Source organism: Ochotona curzoniae, unplaced genomic scaffold (genome assembly GCF_017591425.1).
Source record: "Ochotona curzoniae isolate NIBS_2020 unplaced genomic scaffold, NIBS_Ocur_1.0 contig_3520, whole genome shotgun sequence".
NCBI classification, from domain to species: domain Eukaryota; kingdom Metazoa; phylum Chordata; class Mammalia; order Lagomorpha; family Ochotonidae; genus Ochotona; species Ochotona curzoniae.
The window spans coordinates 9763334-9789504 of record NW_024465894.1 but is presented as its reverse complement, the minus strand read 5'-3'; the positions used below and the strand labels follow the sequence as shown (position 1 = coordinate 9789504).

General features: G+C 44.3%; 1 protein-coding gene across 1 annotated transcript in view; it reads left to right on the top strand.

The window, feature by feature from the left end:
- Positions 1-7369: 7369 nt before the first annotated feature.
- Positions 7370-26171, top strand: part of TOP1 (DNA topoisomerase I) — a 78912-nt gene continuing 60110 nt past the window's right edge. The window contains exons 1-2 of the mRNA XM_040981467.1: positions 7370-7633; positions 8005-8029. Coding sequence (XP_040837401.1) covers positions 7601-7633; positions 8005-8029 — 58 coding nt within the window. The 5' untranslated portion in view covers positions 7370-7600. The remainder of the gene's footprint in view (positions 7634-8004; positions 8030-26171) is intronic.

Sequence of the window (26171 nt, the reverse complement as noted above, 5' to 3'; positions counted from 1 at the left end):
GCTGTGGCTTTATCTGCTATGTCATAAGACCAGTTTTCTATTTTTTTTTTTTTTCACAGTATGCCTTCCTCCTAGGTAGAGAAAAGAAGGTTGATGATGGAACGTTTGGAAGCAAATTGTGCTAAGAGGAGGAGACTTAGATACAGCATTTGGGAGGCAAGTGGAAAACCAGGAGAATTAAGTATCATTGGAGTCAGGTACTAAGGCCCCAAACAGTGTGCTCATCTGTATTACTGAGTATTATGTTACAGAGGGGTGGAGAATAGGACTACTTTGCTGAGGAACTAGGAAGTCCCCTGTTAGAATGGAAGCTCATCAACAGTGCTTAAGGGATGAGAAATAAAGCCGAAAAGGCAACAAGCACAGAGCACTTTTCCCCAATCACTTCACAAAGGGTGAAGGCAACAGGGACCTAAGAAAAACTTTGGGGGTAACAAGGGTGGGGCAGGATAGCAGTTCAGAGACTGAGTTCAAATTGTAGGCCTTGTACCACTTAATAGCCTTGTGACTTTTTGTCCTAAGCCTTAACTGTCCTTGCCTACAAGATAGTATGACTAGTAGTGCCTGTTTCAAATGGCTATTGCAAGGATTAAATATGATTATGTATGTGAAGCAGTTAGCACAGGCTGGAACATTAGTAACCAATTAGTGTGCAAGGCTTTTTAAAAGGTCAAGGAGAGAAGAGAGAGGAGCAGGTAGATACATTGCCATGCAGGGAGGAGAGCAGCGGGCTCTGGAGAGCTTGAGAAGAGGAGGCAGAGGACTTGGAGGGGTTTATGGGTGGGGATTAGAGAGGTAGATCTTTTCAAAGCCTAACCAGGGAGGGCCTGGGAGCAGTGCACACAGCATATTTTCTTTGAAAGGATCATCTTAAAGATGACCACGGTGTTCCGTCCTCCGCCAAAGAGTTCCAACCGTCATAAACGCTTGCCAACTACAGCGAAAATGGTTTAGCCCTAAAGAGTAGTTCCTAAAGCATAAAGGAGGTTTAAATCGCATTGAAGAGTGTCATGGGATGTTGCTGTGACCTCTGTCTGCGTCCCTGAGGTCATGGCAGCGCAGCCAGCACCCAAGACTGGCATCCATGGAAGCATGGTATACCGATGTTTGGTATTAAAGTAAATAAATAAATAAAAAATAATTATGGCCAATCCATTGCCTGCCAGTTATTGAAGGAGACAGCCATTTTTGTTCCATTTTCTTGGCGAGCCATGCTGAGTCGGTTCAGGAAGGTGGTTTCTCTCATGGCTGGAATTTTCCAGCTTTTTCTGGAGCCTTAGCTCCTGCCTCTCTGCCTCTTTCTGCCCATCCAGTGAGTCTCAGGCTGAAGGGAGCTGAACCTGAGCATCCCAGAGTGCCCAGAACACATCTTAGAGCAGGAGTCAGAGACAGCTGCTGTCATAACTTCTTCTTGGGGTGCACCCTGGACACAGGCCAAAATCTTGCTTCCTCTCCCTGTTCCCATCCTCACAGTCATTCCAAATAACCTGCCATGGATATGGATGCTTTGGAAACTCTTGCAATGTTCTCCATAAGTCTCCTAGCTAGTTCCTCTGTCTCCAGTGTCAACTTCACCAAATTATCCCCACTTCTCTGTCCATGGATATTCTTAATCCCATCCAAAACGCTGCTCTAAGTCACCCTCCAGTAGCTCCAATACCTTCTTAGCTTTGTCCTCTGGCATATTGGTTGCATCCTAACCAAAGGTATTCATGTCCATAATTCTGTCTGCACTTTTTGCTCCTCTTCTTCTTTTTAGATTTAATTATTTTTAATTGCAAAATCAGATATACAGAGAGGAGGAGAGGAGGAGAGACAGAGAGGAAGATCTGGTTGTTGGTTCACTCCCCAGTGGCCACAGTGGCCAGAACTGAGTCGATTTGAAGCCAGGAGCTTCTTCCAAGTCTCCCACGTGGGTACAGGGTCCCAGGGCTTTGAGTCGTCCTTGACTGCTTTCCCAGGCCACAAGCAGGGAGCTGGATAGGAAGTGGGGCTGCCAGGACACGAACTAACACCCATATGAGATCCTGACACATGTAAGGTGAGGACTTTAGCCATTAGGCTATCATGTCGGGCCCTGCTTTTCTTCTTGAATCTATTCCCTGCTCCTTTCTTATCTTTCAACAATGGTAACCAATTGCAAATGTTTCCTGGTATTTCCTCTGCTACTACCACTGGTGCATTGGATGTGTTTCCCCCACCCCAGAGTTCCCATAGCAACTGGTGTCTGGCTACTTTTTCTCTATTATTCTTTGTACCTTAGAGTAACAGTTGGGGAATATGTCTGCTCCACTAAGAGACTAGGAACGCCTCCAAAACAAGGATTAAGTCTTATTAATATCTTTAACCTCCAGGGCTTAGCATTGGACCTCACTACTTCATAAGTGTTATTATATCCTCATTCTTTAAGGAATATAGGCTTAATGAACAAATGTCCTCATCACAGAAAGTATGTCTTCTGGCAAGAAATCAAGGAAATGAAAGTGGATTTCCCTCCTTGCCCTGAGCTACATGGCTGGGTTCTTATAGCCTGGTTGCTTGGCCTCCTATCATTTCATACATAATTCAAGGTTGTCAGCTTTCCTGTCAGTTCTGTTCTTTTTGTTCCACAATCTCCACCCTTTGCTGAGCTCTTTCATTGCCAGTAGGGTATTTGTTGTACTGGAATTCCCCGCCAGAATCTCCTTTCTGGAGCACCAAATGCATTCTTTTCTGAGGACATCTAAATCCTAAAAGGGCAGCAGATCCTTAGACCAGGTACCACAAACAGGGAGAACCGGTAGAAGACACTGTGGTTAGAATTGGCAAAGCCAAGAATGTCCCAGTATCCAAATGTCAAAATGTCAGGAGAGACACCCAAGTCCCATAACATGCAAGACCAGAGTGGAGACTAACAGAACAGCAGAGGGCCCAGCGTGATGGTTCAATTGGCTAATCCTCTCTTTGCAAATGCTGTGATCCCATGTAGGCATCAGTTTGTGTCCTAGCTGCTCCACTTCCCATCCAGCTTCCTGCTTATGGCCTGGGAAAGCAGTGAACAACGGCCCAAAACTTTGGGACCCTGCACCCATGTGGGAGACCCAGAAGAAGCTCCTGGCTGCAGAGCAGCTCAGCTCTGGCCATTGCAGCCACTTGGGGAAGAAAGCAGCAGATGGAAGATCTTTGTTTCTGTATCTCTTTCTTTCTATGAATCTGCTTTTCCAATAAAAATGAAAACAACTTTAAAATCAAATAAAGCTATAGAGGTATTAAGAATGCACAGGAATCATTGGCCTACATTCAGAACTCTACTAACAACACTTTCTGGTGTGGATGTGGGGAGAAAGGTACCCTTCTTCACTGCCGGTGGGAGTGTAGGCTAGTACAACCACTATGGAAATCAGTATGGACAGTGCTTAGAGAACTCCATATAAACCTGCCATAGGACCTAGCTATCGCGCTCCTAGGACTATATTGAAAGGAAATGAAAAGCACATACGAGAAGGGGATCCTATATTTACAGCAGCACAATCTACAATAGCAAAGACATGGAAACAACCCAGATGCCTGTCCAAAAAGGAGTGAGTGGATAAAGAAACTGTGGTACAGCTATTCCACGGGATACTACTCCGCAATTAGATGTTCCAAACTAGAAACCATTATGTTCAGTGAAATAAGTCAATCCCCAAAGGACAAATCCCATATCCTCTGTCTGATATAAGGCAGCCTTCATGCAAATTGTAAGATCAGTAACACTTTCCATACTGCTTTTTTGCTGCAACTCATGAGTTTCGATATTTTTGTTTTTATTTTCATTTCTTCCAGTTTCTTTTCTCTTACCCAATCCTTCGCACAATAGCATCATTTTACCCAAGAATCTTTTATGATTTTTTTCATTTCTTCATCGATATGTTGGTTATCAGTAGCATGTTGTTTAACTTCACGTGTTGTACATTTTTTCTTTTAACTTCATTCCTGCTGTTGACTTTGTTTCATGGCTTCTCATGTAAGGGAATGTGTAGTGACGGTGTGATGGAGACCGTCATATCCAGATAGGAAGATACAGCGCAGTATGCATCTCTACTTCAAATCAAAGATAGACTCGCAATGAAGCTGTTGGATTTATCCGGACAATAGGATGCTCCAAGCGCTCATAACCAGTCACTCATGCTGGCAGAGAAGCCAGCTCCTGGTAAGAATTCCAGATAATGGCATGTCCGCTCCCTGGAGCGCATCCTTGATAAGGCATTCTGGAGTCTCTGTTCAGAAGCCACTTCCTGGGACGGACCTGGAAACAAATGCAGAACCTCCTTGGGCCCTGGTGCGCTGGGGTAGGTAGCCCCGTTATTTCTTAGGTGAATTCTCAGATTTGCTAACTGCAGCAAGCAGCTGGAAGCAGATGGCTTCCTGGCTGGTCTGGGATTCCACCGCCAGTGAGAAGACTATAGGAAAAGATGCAGAGAGGAAAGTGAAACTGGCTTTGGCAGGTTGCTTCAGAGAAACAGCACGGGTTTGAAGTTACACTGACGTGTAAAGCCAGGATTTGCCAAATTACTAGGAGCGCTATATCTTTTTGATAGCGTATGAAATAAATGCCCACAGTTATTATCAAAGTCCAGATGAGAAATTGGGACTTAGGTAAACAACTTCTCTGAGGTGACACAGCTATTTAACACAGAGTAACTCAGGCACCAGTTGCTCTGATCCCAGTTACCATGATATTCCATTTGTTCACTTTTCCATTTGGCACTACTCTGAACTGAGGATTGAATGCAAAGCAAGATGGACAAGGTTCCTGCCTTCCCAGACCTTGTGTCGTATTGAAGAGCCTGACATTAAATTGCTAATCATCTCATTAGTAACTGGATAACATTGTGATAACTAGTTAAAAGCTTAAAGACATTCTATAAGCAGCCAGTGATTTGCAATTGGAAGAAGGGTTGGGGAGCTTCGCATTGGGTAGGACTCACTGAAGTGTGAAGCCTTCACAAGAACGTAGCCCTCCCCAGTGCTGACTGCTAGATGCAATAGGGACAATTTTACAGGCCATAGGTGAGCACTGGTATTTACTCTTTTCAAAAAAAATTTATTCATTTTTATTGGAAAGGCAGATTTACAGAGATAAGGAGAGAGCGAGTTCTTCCATTAACTCGTTCACTTCCCAAGTGGCTGCAACAGCCAGAACCGAGCTGATTCAAAACCAGAAGCCAGGAGTCTCCCACACGGGTGCAGGGTCCCAAGGCTTTGGGCCATCCTCTACTGCTCTGCCAGGCCACAGGCAGGGAGCTGGATGGGAAGCATGGCAGTCGGGATACGAACTGGCGCTCATATAGGATCCTGGCACATGCAAGAAAAGGACTTTAGCTACTAGGCTGCCGTACCAGGTGCACTGGTATTTACTTTTTATATACATATAGCTTTTTTTTTTAATCAGATGTTATTTTTTTATTTTTTTAAGACTTATTTTTATTTTTTAATAGCAAAGTCAGATATACAGAGAGGAGGAGAGACAGAAAGGAAGATCTGTCCGATGATTCACTGCCCAAGTGACCACAACGGCTGGAGCTGAGCCGATCTGAAGCCAGGAGCCAGGAACCTCCTCCAGATCTCCCACGCAGGTGCAGGGTCTCAAGGCTTTGGGCTGTCCTCAACTGCTTTCCCAGGCCACAGGCAGGGAGCTGGATGGGAATCAGAACTGCTGCTGGGATTAGAACCGGCGTCCAGATGGGATCCTGGCGCATTCAAGTCGAGGACTTTAGCTGCTAGGCCACCGCACCGGGCCCGGTATTTACTTTTAATGAGTATTTCATCGTATCACTACTTTGAACGAAGCTAACTAAAGAAGGCGATTAATTGAAATATTAAGAATAGTGAACGTGGTGGTACATTTTGCAAAACTCACAAAAGAGATAAGGGTTAGATTGGCAGGTTAGAGATGACCTGGCAGCTGTTCCTGGAGGGGAAGGGGACTGTCCCCTGTTAGGAGCATACACAGATGTCCCCTGAGAGAGAGATACACCCTGCTGGACCCATGAGCAGTGAGGGAGAGCATGATGTGAGGTTGCGATCTGAACTGGGTGATGAGTTCAGCTCTGGAGAAGGCTGTGAAGCACCCAAGGGTAGAAGTCAGGAAGGGTGTAGGTCACCTAACAGCTTGGCTTTCGTAAAGCAGGCCACCAGAGGGGCTACTGTGCAACGTCAAAGCCAGCGACAGAAAAGTTATCAAAGGTAGCTCCGTGCCGCGTCCTTCTTCGCCTTCACAGCGTGCCAGGGATACAGCTGCGGGTAGATCACATTTATCAGGAGTTCGGGTTCCCTTTGGGTCCTTGCGTCATCGCCGGCCCTCACCACATTCCCCTGCCTCCCAACAGATGCTCAGTAAACATTTGTGGCCGGAATGAAGGTTAGGGACACAAGGAGTCCCGTTAGCCTGGCGCGTCCCTATCAGCCTCAAGCTGGGCTTATTCGGGACAAGGAAAACACTGGGAGGAAGAGTGCCTTCGGGGGCTTTTACAGCCAGTGGGGTGAGGAGTCCTGCCCGTGGAGGAGGGGTAGCCGGAACGTACTTCTCCACATCCACCTTCGCCACACATTGTTTTTTTCAACAAATCTGACTCATACTGGCTGTCTTTTGTTTGCGGTGGTCTGGCTCTCTCTCAATACAATGTTGCAAGATACGCTTTCCTGGAACATCCTGGGCAAAACAAGCTCAAGCAAGTCAATTGTTTCAGATTCTCCGCCCGGGTCTCTGTGTCCTGCCCCTCGCCTAAATCCTACGCTGCGTTGGTTACATTCGGCCCCTCGTGAACCAGGGCTGCCAGGCGGAACCCTGCCTTAGCCCAAGAAGTGCAATAATTAAGCTGTGAAGTTGGGCGGGCCGTGAGGAAGGGGCTCTGTGCTCCCCCAAGCAGCCTCAGGGTTGGGTGGGCAACCGAGGCGGCGCTGCGGCTGAGCGACCTGGGGCCCAGGCCTCCACGGTCCCTTTGCAGCTCCCTGCTTCCTCAGGGACGCGGAGAGATGCGGCCCCAGCGGCCTGCCCGGGTCCCGCCGCGGCCTTTAAAGGCCCACCACGTGGCTCTGCCGGTTAACCCGGGTCCGGAGGCGGCGTTCGGGCTGCGCCTGCGCGCTGCGTATCACAGAGACTCCGGGTTTCCCGAAAAGGCGCCGGGTAAAGGAATTGCAGATTGCTCCTTAGGGGAGGAGTCGGCTCCTTATGCAAATCACAGCGGCGCGCGCGCGCGCGCTCGGGCTCGGGGGCGGGGCTTGATATGCAAAAAGCGATCCGCCTTTGGAACCGTGAGGGGGCGGGCCGCCACCCGCGGCCTGCTTCCTCGAGCTCTGACGTCGCCGACGTCCTGTTTAAAAGCGGCTGCGCAGGCGCAGTGAGCGGAAATGCGAACTTAGGCTGTTACACAACTGCTGGGGTCTGTTCTCGCCGCCCGCCGGGCAGTCTGTCAGCGTCGCCGCCGCTGTCGCCGCCTCAGCCGTTCTAGGAATCTGTGGCCCGCCGCCGCCGCAGCTTCCCCTCGCCTCAGCGAGCCACCGCGAGTCCCATCCTTCCGCACAGGCCGGCCCGACGGTCCGCGTCTCCCCTCAGCGCCGCCTCGCCGCTTCGGCCGACATGAGCGGGGACCATCTCCACAACGATTCGCAGGTACGGCCCGGCCGGCTCCCCGCGTCTCCCGGACTCCGCCCTGGCACAGTCCCGGCGACTCCGGGGCACAGGCCCCGGCGGGTCCGGCCGCCGTGACAGGCCGGAGTGTCCCCCCACGAGGAAGCCGTCCGCCTGAAGAGACGGGCTCCGTCAGCCCCCCCTCCCCACCGGGCGAAAACCGCCAAGTTAGAATTTGGGGGTGATGGTGGTGGTGGTGGCGGCGGCGGCTGCCCTTGGAAGCCCTTCCCGAGGACCCTACTCCTCCCGGGGGGCGCAGGGTGGGATAGGGCCCCGACCTCGCTCGCCCGCCCGCCCGCCCGCGGGGGCTCGTTTGCCCCTTGTTTCTCATCCTGTGCTTTTTCTTTCTCTAGATCGAAGCGGATTTCCGATTGAATGGTGAGTGTGCCGCCCCCTCCCCGGCCCCTGAGCCCCCCCAAGTCCTCGGCCGCCTCCCCCGCGGCCGGCCGGAGCCGGGCAGAGGACAGACATGGCGTCCCAGAGACTAAGTCCCGGCTCCTCGCTCACCGGCCCCATTGTTCCCATCGGGCCGCCTCTAGACCCCCTTTCCGGGGACCCCAGCCCCCCCAGATCGCCACCCCCCTTAGAGGGGGTCACGGAGATCCCGCGGCGCCCACCGCCGGGCTCGGGGCGCCTTTTCCGGGCCTGGATTCCTCCCGGGAAAGTCGCCTTGTCGACGGTCGGGACTTAGTCTCTGCGCCATTTTCTTTTTCTCTTTCCTTTCTGTGCCTTTCTCCCTCTCTCGGCTCTTTTCTGGAGCTCTACCCAGGGAGAGCTTTCGGTCGAGCAATGGCATGTAAATCACAGCTCTCACCGGAGAGGGAAGATCGGGGGAAGGAATTGTTACAATTTTTTCCCAAATAGAACTTTTTATTTTGGGAGTTATTCTCGTTCTTCTTGTTGTTCGTTTCCTTTTCTCTGTCCAGAATGGATGCCCTTAAGCAACTGTTGAATTTTTTTTTTTTTTTTTGTAAAGGCAGTTAGATGCCTGTGATACAGATTATGGCTTTTAAAAATTAAAGCCGCTGTTAATGGAATTCTCCGCATTTCGAGGTTGTTTTTTGTGAAGTGTGTTCTTTGGGAAGGTAGTAAGTAGTATCTTCCTTCAGAAAGTTTGCTAGTTCACTGTCACCCGTTGTAAGTGTATTGGTCTTTAAAAAATTGAAATTCATTAACTAGAATTTCTTACTGAGACTTGGGTTTCGAAGACAATGTTGTGCTTTTCTTTCTTTCTTTTTTTTTATAAGCAAAAACCCCACAGTTTAGTGTGTTCGTTGAAGGAAAGATTGTTGAGTATCTCATCTGTATCTGGTGCATTGGCTTTTCTGGCTCTGGTGGAAGGGGAGAAGAATTTTGTTTATTGAAACAAAGAGGACCAGCACCCACCCCTGCTTCCTGCTCATTCTTTTTCAGAAACCACTGTTTTTTGGGAATGGAGAATTAGCTTGCTTGTCCCACTTTTGAATGTTTTTGAACCCTTTTAGCCAGACCAAAGCATTTTAGTATCTACACTTGTTACTTGTGAAGCTTTCTCCAATAAAAAACTTACCCACGTAGACTTTCCATTAATTCCGTTGAAGGAGAAGCCCCTTTCTGTAGGGTGGTGGGAATTCCCACTGATTCCGATGGCACATAATCCTGTTCAGTTGAACTTGGGTTCTGGGAATTTCTTCAGTAGGAGAAGCTGATGAGTAGGTTTTCTGATGTTGTAATCAGTAGTATTTTGCGTTAGCTTGCTGTGCTGAAGGCAGCCTTATGTTCAGATTTGGGAGTGGGACCTCCAGCAAGAGGTGATGCTTGGGAGAAAACCTGGCTAAAATCCAGCATCTTCTGAGCACCTGTTAGTGCGAGACAAGCACTGTGCACAGTACACAGCACCTCAGTTGGTCTATTGGAGAGTACTAGGTTAATTCTAAGGTAGATGCTGGAGCACCTATGCACCCCCAACACTTAAGGCACAGAGGGGTCTGGATGTTGTCTGAGGCGGGGAGGTTGCTCAGAGGAGGTGACTTAAGAACAAGGTGTTGTGCAAGGCTAGGTGCTGAGAGTTGTTGAGTTGGAGAGTTTGTTTCCTAAGAACATTTAGCCAGCCTGTTGGGCTTGGAAAAATGGAGGAGATGGTGCCCCTGCAGCTCAACAAAGCAGAGTTAAGTTTCTTTGGAATGTGGCAGGTTGCAAGTAGCCTTTTTGACTTCTGGAGGAAGGTCAGATCTTAATACAGAAGAAGTGTTCTTTGGATTTTTAAGACTATACATTTAATAGACCTTGTATCTATGTTTAAGGTGTAAAACAAAATTTAGCCCTTTATCTTTAAAGAAAGGTAATGTCATACAATTTGTACAAAAGAACTGGTGACTGAATGATGTGAGCAAGGATAGGTTACTGATCTTTACTGCTGTTTTTGTAGATAGTAAGGTGAAACTATGTTTTATCCTAATTTTCTAGGAATAATAACAAGTGTTTTGAATTCATGCTCAGTGCCAGGCATGAGTCTTGGCTCTTTCCATGGACCATCAAATTGGTAGTTTTTTTTTTTTAAGATTTATTTTTATTGGAAAGTCAGATATACAGAGAAAGATCTTGCATCCATTGATTCATTCTCCAAGAGACCTCTACAGCTGATCCGAAGCCAGGAGCCAGGAGCTTCTCCTGGATTTCCCATGTGGGTGCAGGGTCCTAAGGTTTTCGCCTGTCCTCACTGCTTTCCCAAGCCACAAGCAGGGAGCTGGATGGGAAGCGGGGCTGCCAGGTTTAGAAGCAGTGCCTGGAATCCCAATGTGTGCAAGGCTAGGGTACTGCTTCGGGCCCTATTATTTCTATTTCACAAAAGAGTAAGTTGAGGCTTTGTAATGTTTAAAGAGCTGAGTGAGGAGATATGGGGGAAGATTTGGTAGTTTGCGATTCGCTCTTAATCAAAACCTGCTTCTTAAGAGAAAAAAAACACTGTTTTAGCTGTCTAGGCTCCTACTATCACAAAGGATGTAAAATCTTTGTGACTGAATTCTATAACTTCTTAATTGCAATACTTAAAATTTTAATTCACATTCAGCGGGGAAGATCTTTCATTTGTGAAAGATACTTATATTTGAAATAATGACAGTGTGCTAGGAAGCCTAGGAGCGTAGGCCGCAGCCTCTCTCTTGCCCAAGTGTTGGTAGCACTAACTACAGGGGGGCTGAGTCATTATATTGCTGTATGAGCTGCTTTGCTAGCCACATGGCCAATAATAGCAGGTCGCCCTGCTAGTGATTCTTTTACTGTTTCAAGTTTTTGCTTTTCTGTGGAGCTAGGATGTTGTTTCCTCTCCTCCCCTTGGGTTAAATACTTGACTGCATCAGTGTGTAACATTTGTGTTGATTCTAATTAGCTTACTGCATTGTGTGAGAGCAGTTAAATATGTTATTTCTGCTGTTACTGGATAGGTGTACTTTTACACTGTTTGGTATGGGTTGGGATGGATGATGAAAAGGCTGATAATATGCTTATCTGAACACTTGCATCACATTTTAAAAGCTGAAAGCTTGTAGCACATGAAATGAAATCCTCAGACGCAGTCTGGAAATACCTTAAACATTGCACTCCTGTGTTGTGTTTCCTGAGCTACTAGGATCTTCATATTCCATTTTAACATGAAGCAACGTTGCTTATCAATCTACGTTTTAGTTTTAGTTACTAATTTTTTTTTTTTTTTTTTTTTAAGATTTATTTTTATTATTTTTTTTATTGGAAAGGCGGATATACAGAGAGGAGATACAGAGAGGAAGATCTTCCAACCGATGATTCACTCCCCAAGTGAGCCGCAACGGGTCGATACTATGCCGATCCGAAGCCAGGAGCCTCTTCCGGGTCTCCCACGCGGGTGCAGGTTCCCAAAGCTTTGGGCCGTCCTCAACTGCCTTCCCAGGCCACAGGCAGGGAGCTGGAAGGGAAGCGGGGCTGCCGGGATTAGAACCGGCGCCCATATGGGATCCCGGGCGTGCAAGGCGAGGACTTAACCACTTGCGCCACCGCGCCGGGCCCTTAGTTACTAATTTTTAACATATCTTTTAGGTTGTTAGCAGATCAGCTCTCCCAAGTTTTAGGCTCTAATATTTCTAATAAAATAGGGAATGATAAGTACCCCACGGTTTGAAATGTGGAAGCTAGATAATACTGCCAACCTCACCAACTACTTTTCCTTGGGAAAAAGAATAAAAAGGAAATTAAAAACCTAGGTTAGCCCTCAAATCTCAGCTTTATCCAGCAGAAGGAAAAAGGGAAATGAGTTTTCTTTCCTTGCGGTCAGTTTAAAAATGAGGAACTGTCGGAGTTTAACCGAGATAATCTAATTTGTTTTGGATCACAGTGAATTAATACCAAGTTATATGCATGCCAGGGATTCGTTACCAACATGTCTTAAAGTTTATATTGCTGTGTTAATCTGTGAGATTTTTAAAAATTTGTTCTCAATGTGGAGTGGTACAGTGTAAAAATGACTGTCTTTTGGATCTAAGTATGTTAACAAAACTTTCTCAGCTACTAATGGCTTAGGAAGTGATTATATTTTCTGGATGTTTGTCATTTTAGGAGATTTCAGATTGTACTGAAAATTTGCTATTTCATACTTGTTGGGCATAAATGCGTGTGTACATTATAGATCCTTAATGACTTCTGTCATACTTTTCGTGCACAAGTCAAGCTGGTTTTCAAATCCAGAGTTTTCCTGGAAGTGTTTTGTATCCTTCAAGTATGAAATTATACTGAGCATCAGTAAAGTTCTAGACTCATTTGGAAGAAAGGATTCAGTTGTAATTGTTTTGATTAAGGCTATGAAATGCTTGAAATGAGTGCTTGATGTGGGACCCAGAAATCTTTTTAAAACCTGTTGAAAGACCAGCAAATCCTAGGCCATTCAGTCATCAGTGAATTTTCTGTGTCTTATGGTTTAGATCTGATTATACGTGTGTTATTTTTCAGCCATTAGTTTTGCATAGTAAGGAACATCTTGGTAAAAAGTTGAAATAGCTGAAGATAAAGTATAGGGTAGGAGACGTTCCAAAGTGGCTTTTATGAAGTGAATCATGTATTGTATTTAAAGAACACTCACTAGATTGTGTTCAAACTTACAGTGGTAGCTTTTGGGAATAAGTCTGTTTCCTTGCCTTGTAAATCTGTAGTTTGGGAAACAGCTTTCCATACCCATGGCTCCAGGACAGCAGCTGAAGTAGGAAATAATAAGATATAGTCCTTAGGCTTGGAATAATTATCATTTTGCCAATCAGCCACACCCTCCCTCCCCATGACCTGCCTATCTGGGTGCTGGAAATGTGCACTGTGTTGATACAGGGCCCCGGGCACCCATGGAAGGGGGTGGGTTGAGATGGGCGGAAGGTAGCAGGGTGGCCAGGGCCTGATTAGAGGGAAAAAAGCGATGGAAGGACATCTTTAGATATTAATGGACTTGAACATGTGGTCTTGCTCTCTCTTTCTCTCTCTCTCTCTCTCTCTTTTTTTTTTTAGAAATTTATTTTTACTGGAAAGGCATATGTATAGATAGAAGAAAAGACAGAGAAAGATCTGTCATCCACTGGTTCACTTCCAAAATTGCTGAAATAACTGGTGCTGAGCCAATCCAAAACCAACCAGGAACCAGGAGCTTCTTCTGGTTCTCCCACGTGGGTGCAGTAGCCTAAGGCTTTCGGCCATCCTTACTGTTTTCCTGGACCATAAGCTTGGAGCTGGCTGGGAAGAACAGCCAGGACACAAACTGGTGGTCACATGAGGTCCTGGCGCTTGTAAGGGAGGATTAGCTAGTAGAGCTGCCTTTGTCAGCCCCCCCCCCCTTTTTTTTTCTAAAACTTGTTTTTTCAATAAGTTTTTTTTTAAGATTTATTTAATTTTTATTGGAAAATTAGATTTACAGAGAGGAGAGACTGAGAGAAAGATCTTTGTTCTGCTGATTTATTCCCAAAGTAACCAAAACGACCAGAGCTGAGCCGATCCAAAGCCAGGAACCAGGAACTTGTTCCAGGTCTCCCATGTGGGTGCAGGATCCCAAGGCTTTGGGTCATCCTCTACTGCTTTACCAGGCCACAAGCAGGGAGCTGGATGGGAAGTAGAGCAGCCAGGATTAGAATCTGTGCCCATTACAGATCCCAGTGCATGCAAGGTGAGGACTTTAGTTATTAGACTACTGCACCAGGCCCAGATTATTTTTATTGGCAAGGTAGATTTACAGAGAGGAGAGCTAAAGAGAACATGTAATCTTAAAACAACTAATAGCTTGCAGAAGTGATTTAAAGGAAATAAACACTGTCAACCACTTCTATGGTATATATGATACAGAATACATTTTTGAAACCAGAGAGAAACGATGTTAATATTTGAGTATGTCTCTAAGGTATGTATAGATTATAATGTCACCAAATTGCCCATGTCAAAGTATACATTTAGTATCGATGTGTTTGTCACTTAGGTTTCTAAATTTTAGTAAATAAAGAAATTTCCAGGCAGATAGGAACTTAGGCTTTTTTGTGGTGTGTATTTGAGTGTTAACAGGAGAAACAGATCAGTCAGTCTCTCCCGCGGATTCGCTCTGCAGATGGCTGTGATTGCTGGGGCTGGGCCAGGCTGGAGCTTCTCTGGGTCAGCTGTCCCAGGGAGGTGCAGATGCTTGGGCCGCCTTCTGCTGCCCCTCCCAGGCCGTTTGAAGGGAAGAAGGTGAGAGTTGGTATAGCAGGAACGTGAACTGATGCTGAGGGGCTGTATGGGATGCGGGCATCACTAGACGCATTTTCGCCTAGTGTGTCACAGTGCTGGCCCCTTAGTTTCTTTTTTGTATGTATTCAGTTTTATTTATTTTTAAGCTTCCCCTCCCCTCCCCCAGCTTTACTTTTATGGGAATTTTTCTGAGAAGTATGTATTGTTATTTACCTTTCTACCCTCATCAGATTTGGGCTGGGTATATAGCCCTGCTGTTAATTTCCCTCTGAGCATTTGAAACAGAGGTTTTATTTTTATGGATTTAAGGAACTAAAGAACTTAAATTCATTAGTATTTCTGCGATACATCAGGCAGGTTCTAACAAAGAAGTTAACAAGCCATCAGCTCATCAAAGATCTCGTATCTTTGTTGTGGATGAATGATTTTTGTTGAAACAAATAATAAATGCTTGGTTTATTTTATTTTATTTTATTTATTTTTATTGAAAGGTTTACAGAGAGTAAGAGAGACAGAGAGGAAGATCTTCCGTCCGATGATTGACTCCCCAAGTGAGCGCAGCGGCCAGAGCTGAGCCAATCTGAAGCTAGGAACCCAGAGCCTCTTCCAGGTCCCCCAGGCGGGTGCAGGGTCCCAAGGCTTTGAGCTGTCCTCAACTGCTTTCCCAGGCCATAGGCAGGAAGCCGGGGTTGCTGGGATTAGAACCGGCACCCACATGGGATCTCATTGTGTGCAAGGCAAGGACTTTTAGTCACTAGGCTACTGTGCCTGGCCCAAGAATCCTTGGTATTTATTCTAACATGTTTGTGGAGGGTGTGTACATATATATAGTTAAATCTTAATATATTTGTATTTCAAAGAGTTAGAGAAGGGAAAGACAAAGATTTTCCATCTGCTGGTTTCCTCCCCAAATGACTGCAAAACCAATAGCCTGGAACTCTGTCCTGAACTCGCAAGGATGGTTGGGACATTTGCTTTTTCAGTGCATTAGCTGGGAGTTGTATCAGAAATGGAACTGGGGCAGTAGTACATTGCAGAAGACTTATGTCCCAACACAGGCCCTATATCTTCCTATGTTTTAAGAACATTAGACCAGCTAATGCTTGATCCTAGCCTGTGCTGTGTAGTTTGTTTTTCATTCATTCATTCATTCATTTTATTTGGAGGTCATTTTGACAGGTCTTCCATCTGTTAGTTCACTGCCCGAGAAGATGCAATGACCAGGGCCAGGCTGGAGCCAAGAGTTTCATCTGGGTCTCCATGGCTGGCAGGGACCCAAGTGTTTGGGCCATCTTCAGCTGCTTCTCCAGGCCGTTAGCAGGACATGAGTCAGCACACGTATGGGATGAGAGAGTCACAGGCAGCAACCGTAAAAGGGACCCCTGTACAGTTGTTTTTAGCGTGTACCTAATAAATATAGAGGGTTAGGACCTTTTTTAGACATCATTGGCTGTTGGACATTTTTTTGTTGAAGGTTAATCCTATGCTAGAATAATGCATCTTTTTGCCACTTAGGGGTTTTAATCTTGCTACCAAAACGAAGGCTCACATGTGTAAGGCTTCAAGTCATATTACTGATGTGGCAGACAATGGATCCAGCAGGATCCATTTGTGGATTTCGTTTGAGAAGCTCCTGACTTGATCTCTGCTCCTGTAAGATTCTTGTTCATTTCTTTGTAGTCAGCTGAACTGTTAACCAGCAGAGGAGGAGAGAGTGAGAGGAAGGGAACTAGTGTTTTGTTTTTAAATTCTGTTAATTCATTTTAAAACCACAGTTGCAGAGAAAGGGAGAGAGAGAGAGATCTTGAGAAAGAGATCTTTCATTTACTTGTTCACCTCACCAAATGGCTACAATAACCAGGCTGAAGCCAAAAGCTTCATCCAGGTCTCCAACATGGGTGACAGGGGCTCAAATACTTGGGCAATCATCTGCTTTCAGGCCATTAACAGGGAGCTGGATTGGAAATAGAACAGCCAGAACTTAAACTGATGCTTGTATGGGCAGCGGCTTCATCCACTTTGCCACAATGCTAATTGCAGGAAACTTGCTTTAAGAGTTTATACTGGGCCCGGCACAGTGGCCTAGAGTCTTAAGTCCTTGCCTTAAATGCGCCGGAATCCCATATGGGTGCCGGTTCTAATCCCGGCAGCTCCACTTCCCATCCAGCTCCCTGCTTGTGGCCTGGGAAAGCAGTAGAGGACGGCCCAAAGCTTTGCACCCGTGTGGGAGACCTGGAAGAGGTTCCTGGTTCCCGGCTTCGGATCAGCGCAGAACTGGCCATTGCGCTCACTTGGGGAGTGAATCATCGGACAGAAGATCTTCCTCTCTTCTCCTATCTGTATATCTGACCTTGTAATAAAAAAAATAAAATTTTTAAAAAAAAGAGTTTATACTGGACATGTCTTGAGAGTTTACTACTAGATACCATGTTTTTATTGAATTGAGGGGGATAGCACAGATTGGATTAGGTGTATGGGAGAAGCAGAGATGAGGAAAAGAATTTTTTTCTTTTTCGTTCTCATAAGCCCAGTCTGTTTGTGTGCTGCCTTGGTCCAGATTTTAGAAACACCACTCATACTGTGATTGGTAAGTGTCTAATATAGGTGTGTTGATTGGCCCTCTGTTACCTGTTGTTAGGTGATATCCTAGACTCCTTCAGCTAGGATGTTAGAGCCCAACGGATCTATTGGTATTAAGGGTGGAACTGATTGATACTTAAGGTATAGGAGTGAAAAGGGGGGTTGTAAGGAGATAAGCTCTGCAACAACTGCAGGGAAATAGATATTTGAGTAGAATTTGGAAAAACCTTAGATAAATTTTTGTGCATGCTCTGAAACTTGGGTTGGCCACCAAAACTGAGTGCTACAACTGTAGATAAGGATGTTACTTCTGTTTCACAAGCTATTGAAAAGTAAGAATGTGAGTAAACTTAAACTTAGTTCAGACAGCTAATACGAAATGGGTTTCATTTAAATTTTTTTTCTTAAGGACAATATCTTTATTTTAAAGGATTATGCATTTATTTGAAAGAGACTCACAGATGTTTTTAAAGGGTTATTTATTTATTTATTTCAAAGGCAAATCAGACTTATCCCAAGAGGGAGAGACAGAAAGATCCTCAGTCTGCTGAATGTCCCCCTCTGGACCCCCTCAGGTACTTATAACCACCGGAGCTGAGCTGATCTGAAGCCAGGAGCCAGGAGTAGCTTTTGGGTCTCCCACTTGTGTGCAGGGTCACTCTCAGAGGAAATGTGGTTGGCATTGTGGTATAGTGGGTAAAGCTGCTGCCTGTGGTACTGGGATCCCATGTGGACACTACTTCTATCTTGGATGCTGCACTTCCCATCCAGTTTCTTGCTAATGTACCTGGGAAAGCACAGAGGCTGGCCCCCATCGTGGGTCCCTGTATCCAGACACCCAGATAGCCTCGGCCTGCCCCAGTGCTGGTCTTTGTGGCCATTGGGAGCTGAACTAGCAGATCTTTCTTCTTCATCTATATAACTCTGCCTTTCAAAAAAAAAAAAATACATTTAAAAAAAATTAGAAATACCTCAAAATAAAATTATTGATGTGGTTAATTTCTTAGTCACTTAGTAAAACCGTGAATTTTCTGTGAAAGCTACATGGTGCCTTACTTTTTAGATGTACTTAACAAAATGAAACACCAAATTGTTATTTGTGATGGTGTAAAAGATGTGTTAACAGGAAGCTGGTTCATACATGGAGCAGTTGGACCCAGGAGAGTGAGTGTCCGTGTTACAGGGTTAGCCCACTGCACCACAGCACTGCCCTTGCACCCACAAACATTTTTCACAGGCCCAGCACAGTGTCCTAACGGCTAAAGTCCTCGCCTTGAATGCGCCAGAATCCCATATGGGTGCTGGTTCTAATCCCGGCAGCTCCACTTCCCATTCAGCTCCCTGCCTATGGCCTAGGAAAGCAGTAGAGGACGGACAAAGCCTTGGGATCCTGCACCTGTGTAGAGACCTGGAACAAGTTCCTGGTTTCTGGCTCCAGATCGTCACAGCACTAGCCCTTGCACTCACTTGGGGAGTGAATCATCAGATGGAAGATCTTCCTCTGTCTCTCCTCCTCTATGCATATCTGACTTTGTAATAAAAAAAATAAATCTTTAAAATTCACTTAATCTTAGCCAAAAGGCCGAGAAGCGATCACAAATATTTTTCAAATGAGAAAATTTAAAGCACCTGAGAATTATTTTAATTTTTTTGTTTATATAAATAGTTATTGAAAGTGACTAGCTCTGGGCCCGGTGCGGTGGCACAGTGGTTAAGGTCCTCGCCTTGCACTCCTGGGATCCAGTATGGGCACCGGTTCTAATCCCGGTGGCCCTGCTTCCCATCCAGCTCCCTGCCCGTGGCCCGGGAAAGCAGTCGAGGATGGCCCAAAGCTTTGCTACCCTGCACCCGTGTGGGAGACCCGGAACAGGCTCCTGGCTTCAGATCGGCATGGTATCAGCTGTTGAACTTGCTTGGGGAGTGAATCATCGGACGGAGGATCTTCCTCTCTGTCTCTCCTCTGTGTATATCCGCCTTTCCAATAAAAATAAAAAAAAAAAGAAGAAAGTGACCAGCTCGGCTTCCTATGGCAATAAGAACATCTTAAGTAATAAGGCTTAGGTATGTTAATTTCATAGCAAACTCCAAGTTAACAGTTTTGCGTAAGTATAGGCATTTGGGAAATTCTATGAGGAAAATTATGTAATCAACAGAAATTATAGTAATGGATCAAGTCTAGCTTACACTACATGTTGAATTTCCTTACATTTGTTGTTTCAGAAATGCTTCTTTAAGGAAGTAAGCCAAATAACTTAGGGATGGCATCAGATTAAGGCTAATGTATTTTAGTAGAGATCATATACCATTGATCGAAAGAACTGTTACGGAAGCATCCAAACGGGATTGATTCAGAATGTGAAAACTAATATTCAGTTAGAGGTAAAGCAGGAAAAATAATTTGTGTTACAGAACAGGGTGTAATTTATAACAGTTTTCAAAGATAAACATTTCTGAGAACTAAGATTTTTACAATACGTAAGGGAGAAGCTATGAAAAGATGAGTAGTAATACTATGTATGATCTTATTGCCCTTAGTAATTGTTATGTGAAGCAGTGTCATGATAAGGTTGGAATTAAATCTTCAAAACTTGGACCTCTTTTCTTGTTTAAGGTTTATTTTTTTTTTAAAGATTTATTTTATTTTTTTATTGGAAAGGCGGATAGACAGAGAGGAAGATCTTCAGCCCGATGATTCACTCCCCAAGTGAGCGCAACGGCCGATGCTATGCCGATCCGAAGCCAGGAGTCTCTTCCGGGTCTCCCACGCAGGTGCAGGGTCCCAAAGCTTTGTGCTGTCCTCCACTGCTTTCCCGGGCCTCAGGCAGGGAGCTGGATTAGAACCGTGCCCATACTGGATCCCAGGCGTGCAAGGCGAGGACCTTAACCACTGAGCCATTGCGCTGGGCCCGTTTAAGGTTTATTTTTAAAGGCAAAGCTACTGAGAGACAGAGGGAGAGATCCTCCATCCACTGGTTCACCCCTAAATCGCTGCTGGAGCTGGGCTGAATGAAAGGCAGAAGTTTTTTCTGGGTCTCCCATGTGTGGGTACAGCAACCCAACCAGTTGACCCATCCTTGGATCTTTTAAACCCATTTGTCTTCTGATACAGAATGCGTATAAACTTTGGTCTTTCTCCTTACCACTGCAAGCCAGATACTCATATTCAAATAATAAACTCTTGAGTTAAAGGAAATTTTGAGTTGTTTTGACTCTGTCTAGTAGTAATGTTTGAGCCAATTAATGTTAGAGTGTAAGTTTTTCGCCTGTGAATTAGATATACAACGAGATTGAGAATCATAGTGTTCGTGGTACGCCTAGAACAGTTTTTAGTTTCTTGCCAATCCTTAAATTTTCTTTAAACATCTTTTTCTGAATGTGCTTCATTAGTCTTTTTGTACAAATAAAATACCTTTAATTTCTGTAAACTTGAGTGTATCTCTGTTGCAAGATTGAACCCAAGCTAGGGGGGTCAGTAGGCAGCCTTGGGTATGATACTGTTTGTGTGAGTTGTAGACAGCCTGGCTTGCAAGAGTACTGTCGACAACCCTGACTTTATTGCACCTTGAGTTTGCTTGTTGACAGGTAGAACCACAGTGTATCTTTAAATTACAGATTAAGAATCCTGGATAATGAATAATGTGCCCTCTTTACGCTTGAGGCCAATATTTAGAAAGTCTACTTAGGAAGCTGAAAATGTGGTGTTTTTTATACATGGAAAATTTAAGTTGCCCATTAATTCTTATGAATAGTCAAAAAGGATCTAACTGCCAGCTATGAATGAGCAAGCAAATTCATAGAGCTCTCAGAATGGACATTTTGAAACTAGTAAGTTGTGTATGTACACGATTCAACTCCTTTGAGATTTTTAGTTGGGTCTCTATACAAAGGCTCTTGTCATGTCAAGGTGAGTCAAAACTGACAGTTAATGTCAGTTGGTTCAGGAGAATGATGTGTTGTGATTTTCAGAAATGATTTTCAACATTTTCTGAACAGGTAGATTGTCTCAGTATCTAGAAATGCTCACATTCTGTGTGTGAGATCCATGTGACAATGGCTAACTCAAGTAACTGAATAGTTTAAATTTTTAAGTTGAGTTGACCGAATTTGGAATTGTTATCTAAACGATCTGAAGAAAAAAAATAAAGTGATTAACTCAGTCTTAATTTTGCAAACAGTTTGGGTATATTGACTTGTGCCGTTTTCTAATCAGTGAGGTGTCTTGAAGTAGGAATACATGAAAGCTATTACACTTCTCCGAGGAAACGTGCACAGTGCTCCGAGGTGTGTACAGTAGTGCTCTCTCACCTACAGTTAAAGAATACTTTGAGAGGAAGAGCTCTTTCACTTGCTGGTTCGTTCTTCAAATGCCTTCAATGAATGGTAGGGAACACTAGAGCCAAGAACTGGGAATTCCAGCCCAGTCCTTCAAATGAGAGTTAGGAACCCAGTTGCTTGAGCATCACAGCTCTCTCCCAGGCTGCACATTAGTAGGAATCAAAACTAGAGCTGATTCTTGAACCCCAGTTATGTGTAGGATGAGGGCGTCCGGACCAGTGGTTTTGAGAAACGCAGAAAAGAGTACTCCCATCTGCTGGCTCATCCCGTAGATTCCTGTAGCAGAACCGCTGAGGCTGAGACGCCAATCGCCCCGTCACCACTGCCCCACAGGGTCTGCATTAGCAATGAGCTGGAGGCAGATAATGAATTCAGGCACTCTGATAATGGTAGACTGGTTACCTAACTAGCATCTTAGCCACCAGGTCAAACATTGAGAATTTTATTGTGTGTTAATCATTCCCAAATTAACATGCATTAGAATCACCTGGAAGTACTGTTAAAAACATGTATTTCTAGCACTCTTAGAAATTCATTATGCAATAGAGACTTCTAAAAATTTGCATTTTAAATGTGTCATTATTGGCAATCCCATATGGTTAATGTTAGTGACCCACAGACTGCCTTTGGAGAATGATCAGTCTGCGTTTGTCCCTTATTTGGCAAAAATGTGTATTTTGTTTCATTTTACTAAATTACTCCATTGGTTAAGCTATAAAGCTTACAGGATTTTTCAAAAGGATTACAAGATTGCTTTTCAGTGAATGCTTGTGAGAGCTTTGCTGACCCATTCTAAAACTAGTTTATACTTTTCAGTGAGCATCCAATATAAATAAGTAGCAATGATAATTAACTGCTCTGTATCCTGTCAGAATCCTAATCCTTTTTTTCTGCTTCCATGTTTAACAAGTTAATCCTAATGTCATCCTTCTTGGGTTGAATGATTAAGTGGAACACCAAGAACAAGAGGTTGTTCCTACTGATATTTCTAGGACAGTTTAGACAGGACCTTGGGAGTGAGTGATAGTGTCAGCATTATTCAGAGTACTAAAGATTCAATGTGTGGACATTTAACCCAGATTTGTTGGGAGTGTTCAGGTACCTGTGGCGGTGGTTAAATGGGAGGCTCTTAAGGGCAGTTTCATCATTAGCGTGAGCATTATCTGAGTACTTACTGGGAGTGCAAATTCTTTGCCCTTGCACATCTGTTGACTTAAAAGACTGAGTGGCTGGCTCAGCCGTCTGTATTTAATGACTGCACTAGCTATTCTGATACCCACCAACATTTCAGAACTGGTTGAATAGAGCGAAGATTTGAGAGGTTCCGCTTCTTGATGAAGTTCATGTACGAGTTGGTGAAATACAGGCCTTGGAGTAAGGTACATTTTTTAGTTCAATTGTAAACAGAGGGCCTTGTAAATTATAAAGCTAAATCCTAATTTTCTCATCTGTAAAGGTTGGGATAATTAACTACCTCATAGTCATAAATGACAACTAAAATATTTGGTATTGTGAAGTACAATAGTTGACATGAATGAGAAAAATTGGTTGGTCACAGTATGCTTCTGGCCAAATTCTGTCATCCTAGTAGTTACTCCTTCTTTTTAAGTCCCACAGCTGAGGCACATTACTTGTGCTTCCTTACAGTTATGAAAAGTAGTTATTAGTGAAAGGGGTTCATCTGGAGTGTAAGAATCTTTAAGGAGCCTATTATATGATTTTACACAAAGAAGGCTTTCATTCCTAAAGAGATGTTCAGGCTTATTCTTTTCTAGAGCTAGTTGCTTCAGAATAGCCCATGCATTCCAGGCACAGTTGATAGTGAAAATCCAGACAAAAATGGGCTCTTGCTTGAATTAGTAATAGGATACATGAAGTGATGCATCAACATAACTTGACACATTTATGCCACACGAAGTGTAGACTGCAGGGCATTTTAAGGCCTTTGACTATTAAAAACAATTGAGAGGGGCCAAGCTGTGGAATCCTATGTGATGTAGGCAGAATGTTACTCTCCCTACTTCTCAGGCAATAAGAGATCACTTTATAAAAGCAAAGGAGGACAGGCCTGCAAGAATGGGCCTGTCCCAATTGGACTGGCCTGTGAAGGTACATTTTCAGGTTAGACAAGTTCTTTTTTCCTTTTAGGTTCTGCCTCCTGGGAAAGAGGAAGCATGCGGTATGGGGATGTCCTTGAAAAAACGTGACTGACTGCAGAGAAGTGTGTGAAGTGTGAATGCTGGTCTTAAGGGTCTAGTACTAGCTAATTGCTTGCTGAGGCAGGAATAAAAATTCAACTTTGTTTTGTATTTAGAGAACAAGGAAGAGTTAATAAAAATGGGATTTGTTTGCTGTACAATTGAAGCTTAAAATAATTGCCTTATCTAGGTTTGTCTTACACCTCTGTGGACTAATATTGCAGTTAAAATGTTCTGAGCAGGCACTCTTTGAGGCTCTGATATTTAGCACCTTTGTGTAGAAGCAGGTGGCTTCTGAGGGTGATCAGCTTAATCAGGCATGGTTGTGGCCAGTCTTTAAGGAACAATAAAGCATACTACAGTGCCATGTAGGGGGAAGGCCCTTGACTGCTGCAGCAGGCAGAGCAGACACTGCTAGGTGCAGTCAGGATAAGGAAAGTCTCATTCTTAGTTTTGTCACCTGACCAGAGGAGATCACAGTGTGGTGCTTCAGGCTGCTTCTAGATAAAGGAGGGCGTTGTCTTGGATTAAATCTAAATCCATGCTGTTTGATACAAAACTTTGTCATGATGGAAAAATTCTTTATCTTCCTTAATATGATAAATATCAGCCACATGAGAATTTTGATCCCCTGAAATTTAATTTTATTTAAAAATTTATAAAGATGCATTTAGTTTTAGTTGAAAGGTAGGTTGACAAACAGGAGAGAGAGAGAGATCTTCCATCCACTGGTGCTCTGCACACATAGTTGCAACAGCTAGAGATGGACTTGTCCAAAGCAAGGAGCCTGGAGCTTCTTGCAGGGGCAGGAGAGCTCAAGGACTTGAGGTCATCTCTTGCTGCTTTCCTAGATACATTAGCAGTGAGTTGGGTAGGAAGTGGAGCATTTGGGGATCAAATCAGTACCCATGTGGGATACGGCAGCACAAGTGGAGACCCAAACTGCTACACTGTGGTGCCTGGCCCCCTATTTTAAATTTAATATAGTTGCTAACAGCTGTTACACTAGACAACACAGATTTGGATGAAATGTGAAAGAAAGCTGAAGGGGAGCCTGAGTTACTCCTAGGAACTCTTGATTTGGGACAGATCATTCATTTTACTTTAAAGGATTTATTTATTTATTTATTTATTTATTTGAAGTCAGCATTAGGTAGAGAAAGAGGGATGGACAGAGAGGAATTTTAATTCCCCTTGTTTACTCCCCAGATGACTGTAACAGACAGGGCTCAGCCAGACTTGTCTTCTACCTCACTGGAGCACTATGATCATCTGCTGCTTTTCCAGGTGCGTTAGCAAGAAGCTGGATTGGAGGTTAAGCAGGCAGGACTTGATATTGTACCCGTATGGGCTGCTGGTTTTGCAGGTGGAGGCCAAGTCCCCTGTGCCATAGTGCCCTGCCCAAGGCTCTGCCATACTGTATACTAATGTGTAATCCTTTTCCAATTAAGGAAAAGTTTCGTATTTAGCATCTATTTTTTGTTTGTTTGTTTCAGGTTGTGACTGGAACCAGTTATTTCAGAAACCAGTAAAAATTAGGTATTTGAATATTGAAGAAGAAGGATCTTAGGGCCAGTGTTATGATGTAGCAGATAAAGCTATCCTCTCATGTGGGTGCCTGTTCATGTTGCAGCTTCTCTACTTCCTTATGCAGTTCCCCACTAATGGCCTGGGAAAAAAGGTGGAAAATGGCCTGAGTGATTGGGCCTCTGCCACCCATATAGAAGATTCGGGTGAGGCCTGCCTTCATCCTGGCTCAACCCTGCTTTGGCTGCAGCTGTTGCTTTCCTCTGGGGAGTGAAGCAGTGGGTAAAGGAGCTCTCTAACTCTTAAATAAATAAATGGAAAATCTAAAAAGGAAAAAAAAATGTCTTTGTTACCTAAGGAATAGTTAAAAATTCTGTTGTTAAATAAAAAGATCCCTGAAATTTGCTTATTTCCTAACAAATTTCATCAGAGGTGGTTAATATTAGGTGAACCAATTTGATGTAGTTCCCACCTCACGGAACATATCCAACTTGCCTGGTGCTTAAGAATAAACAGTGAATAAATGAACAGTGGGCCCAGTGCTGATCTGCCTTTAGAATTCTAATTCGTAGGAAATATTTGCCTACATTTTCAGAGCTGTGTACATTTTGACCACTTTCAAATCAGGTTGATTAATGGCTGGCATTCATGTTCTGCTTTAAGGAGAAAGATAGGAAGGAAGCCTAGCATGGTTATAGTTTAGGGGACAGTTAAGAGTTAAAGAAAAGTTGAAAATAAGAAGAGATTTTTTTCAAAGCTGACTGCCAATTTGTTCCCTGGTTGCTCCACTTATCACCCAGCTTCCTGCTAATGTGCCTGGGAAAACTGAAAAATGACCCAAGTGCTTTGGCCATTGGATACACAGGGGGGACCTGGGTGAAGTTGGCTTTGACTTGGCCCAGCCCTGTCTGTGGTAGCCTTTTGGGGAGAGAACCAGTGGATGGGAAATTCCTCTCCTAGAACGGATGAAATGGGCTTCACGGCTACATTATTTGCTAGCCCTTTACTGAAAGACTTGCACTGATCTGAGTGTGCTTTTGTGTATTACAGGAAGTTGATAGGATTCTTATCATGGTAGTTTGTAGCCTCTGCCTCCTGAAGGACACTATAAGCCAAGTGTCAAGAACTTACTGTGAGTTTATAGCTTTATTAAGTCTTCATTTTTTTCCCCTAGAGGTTGC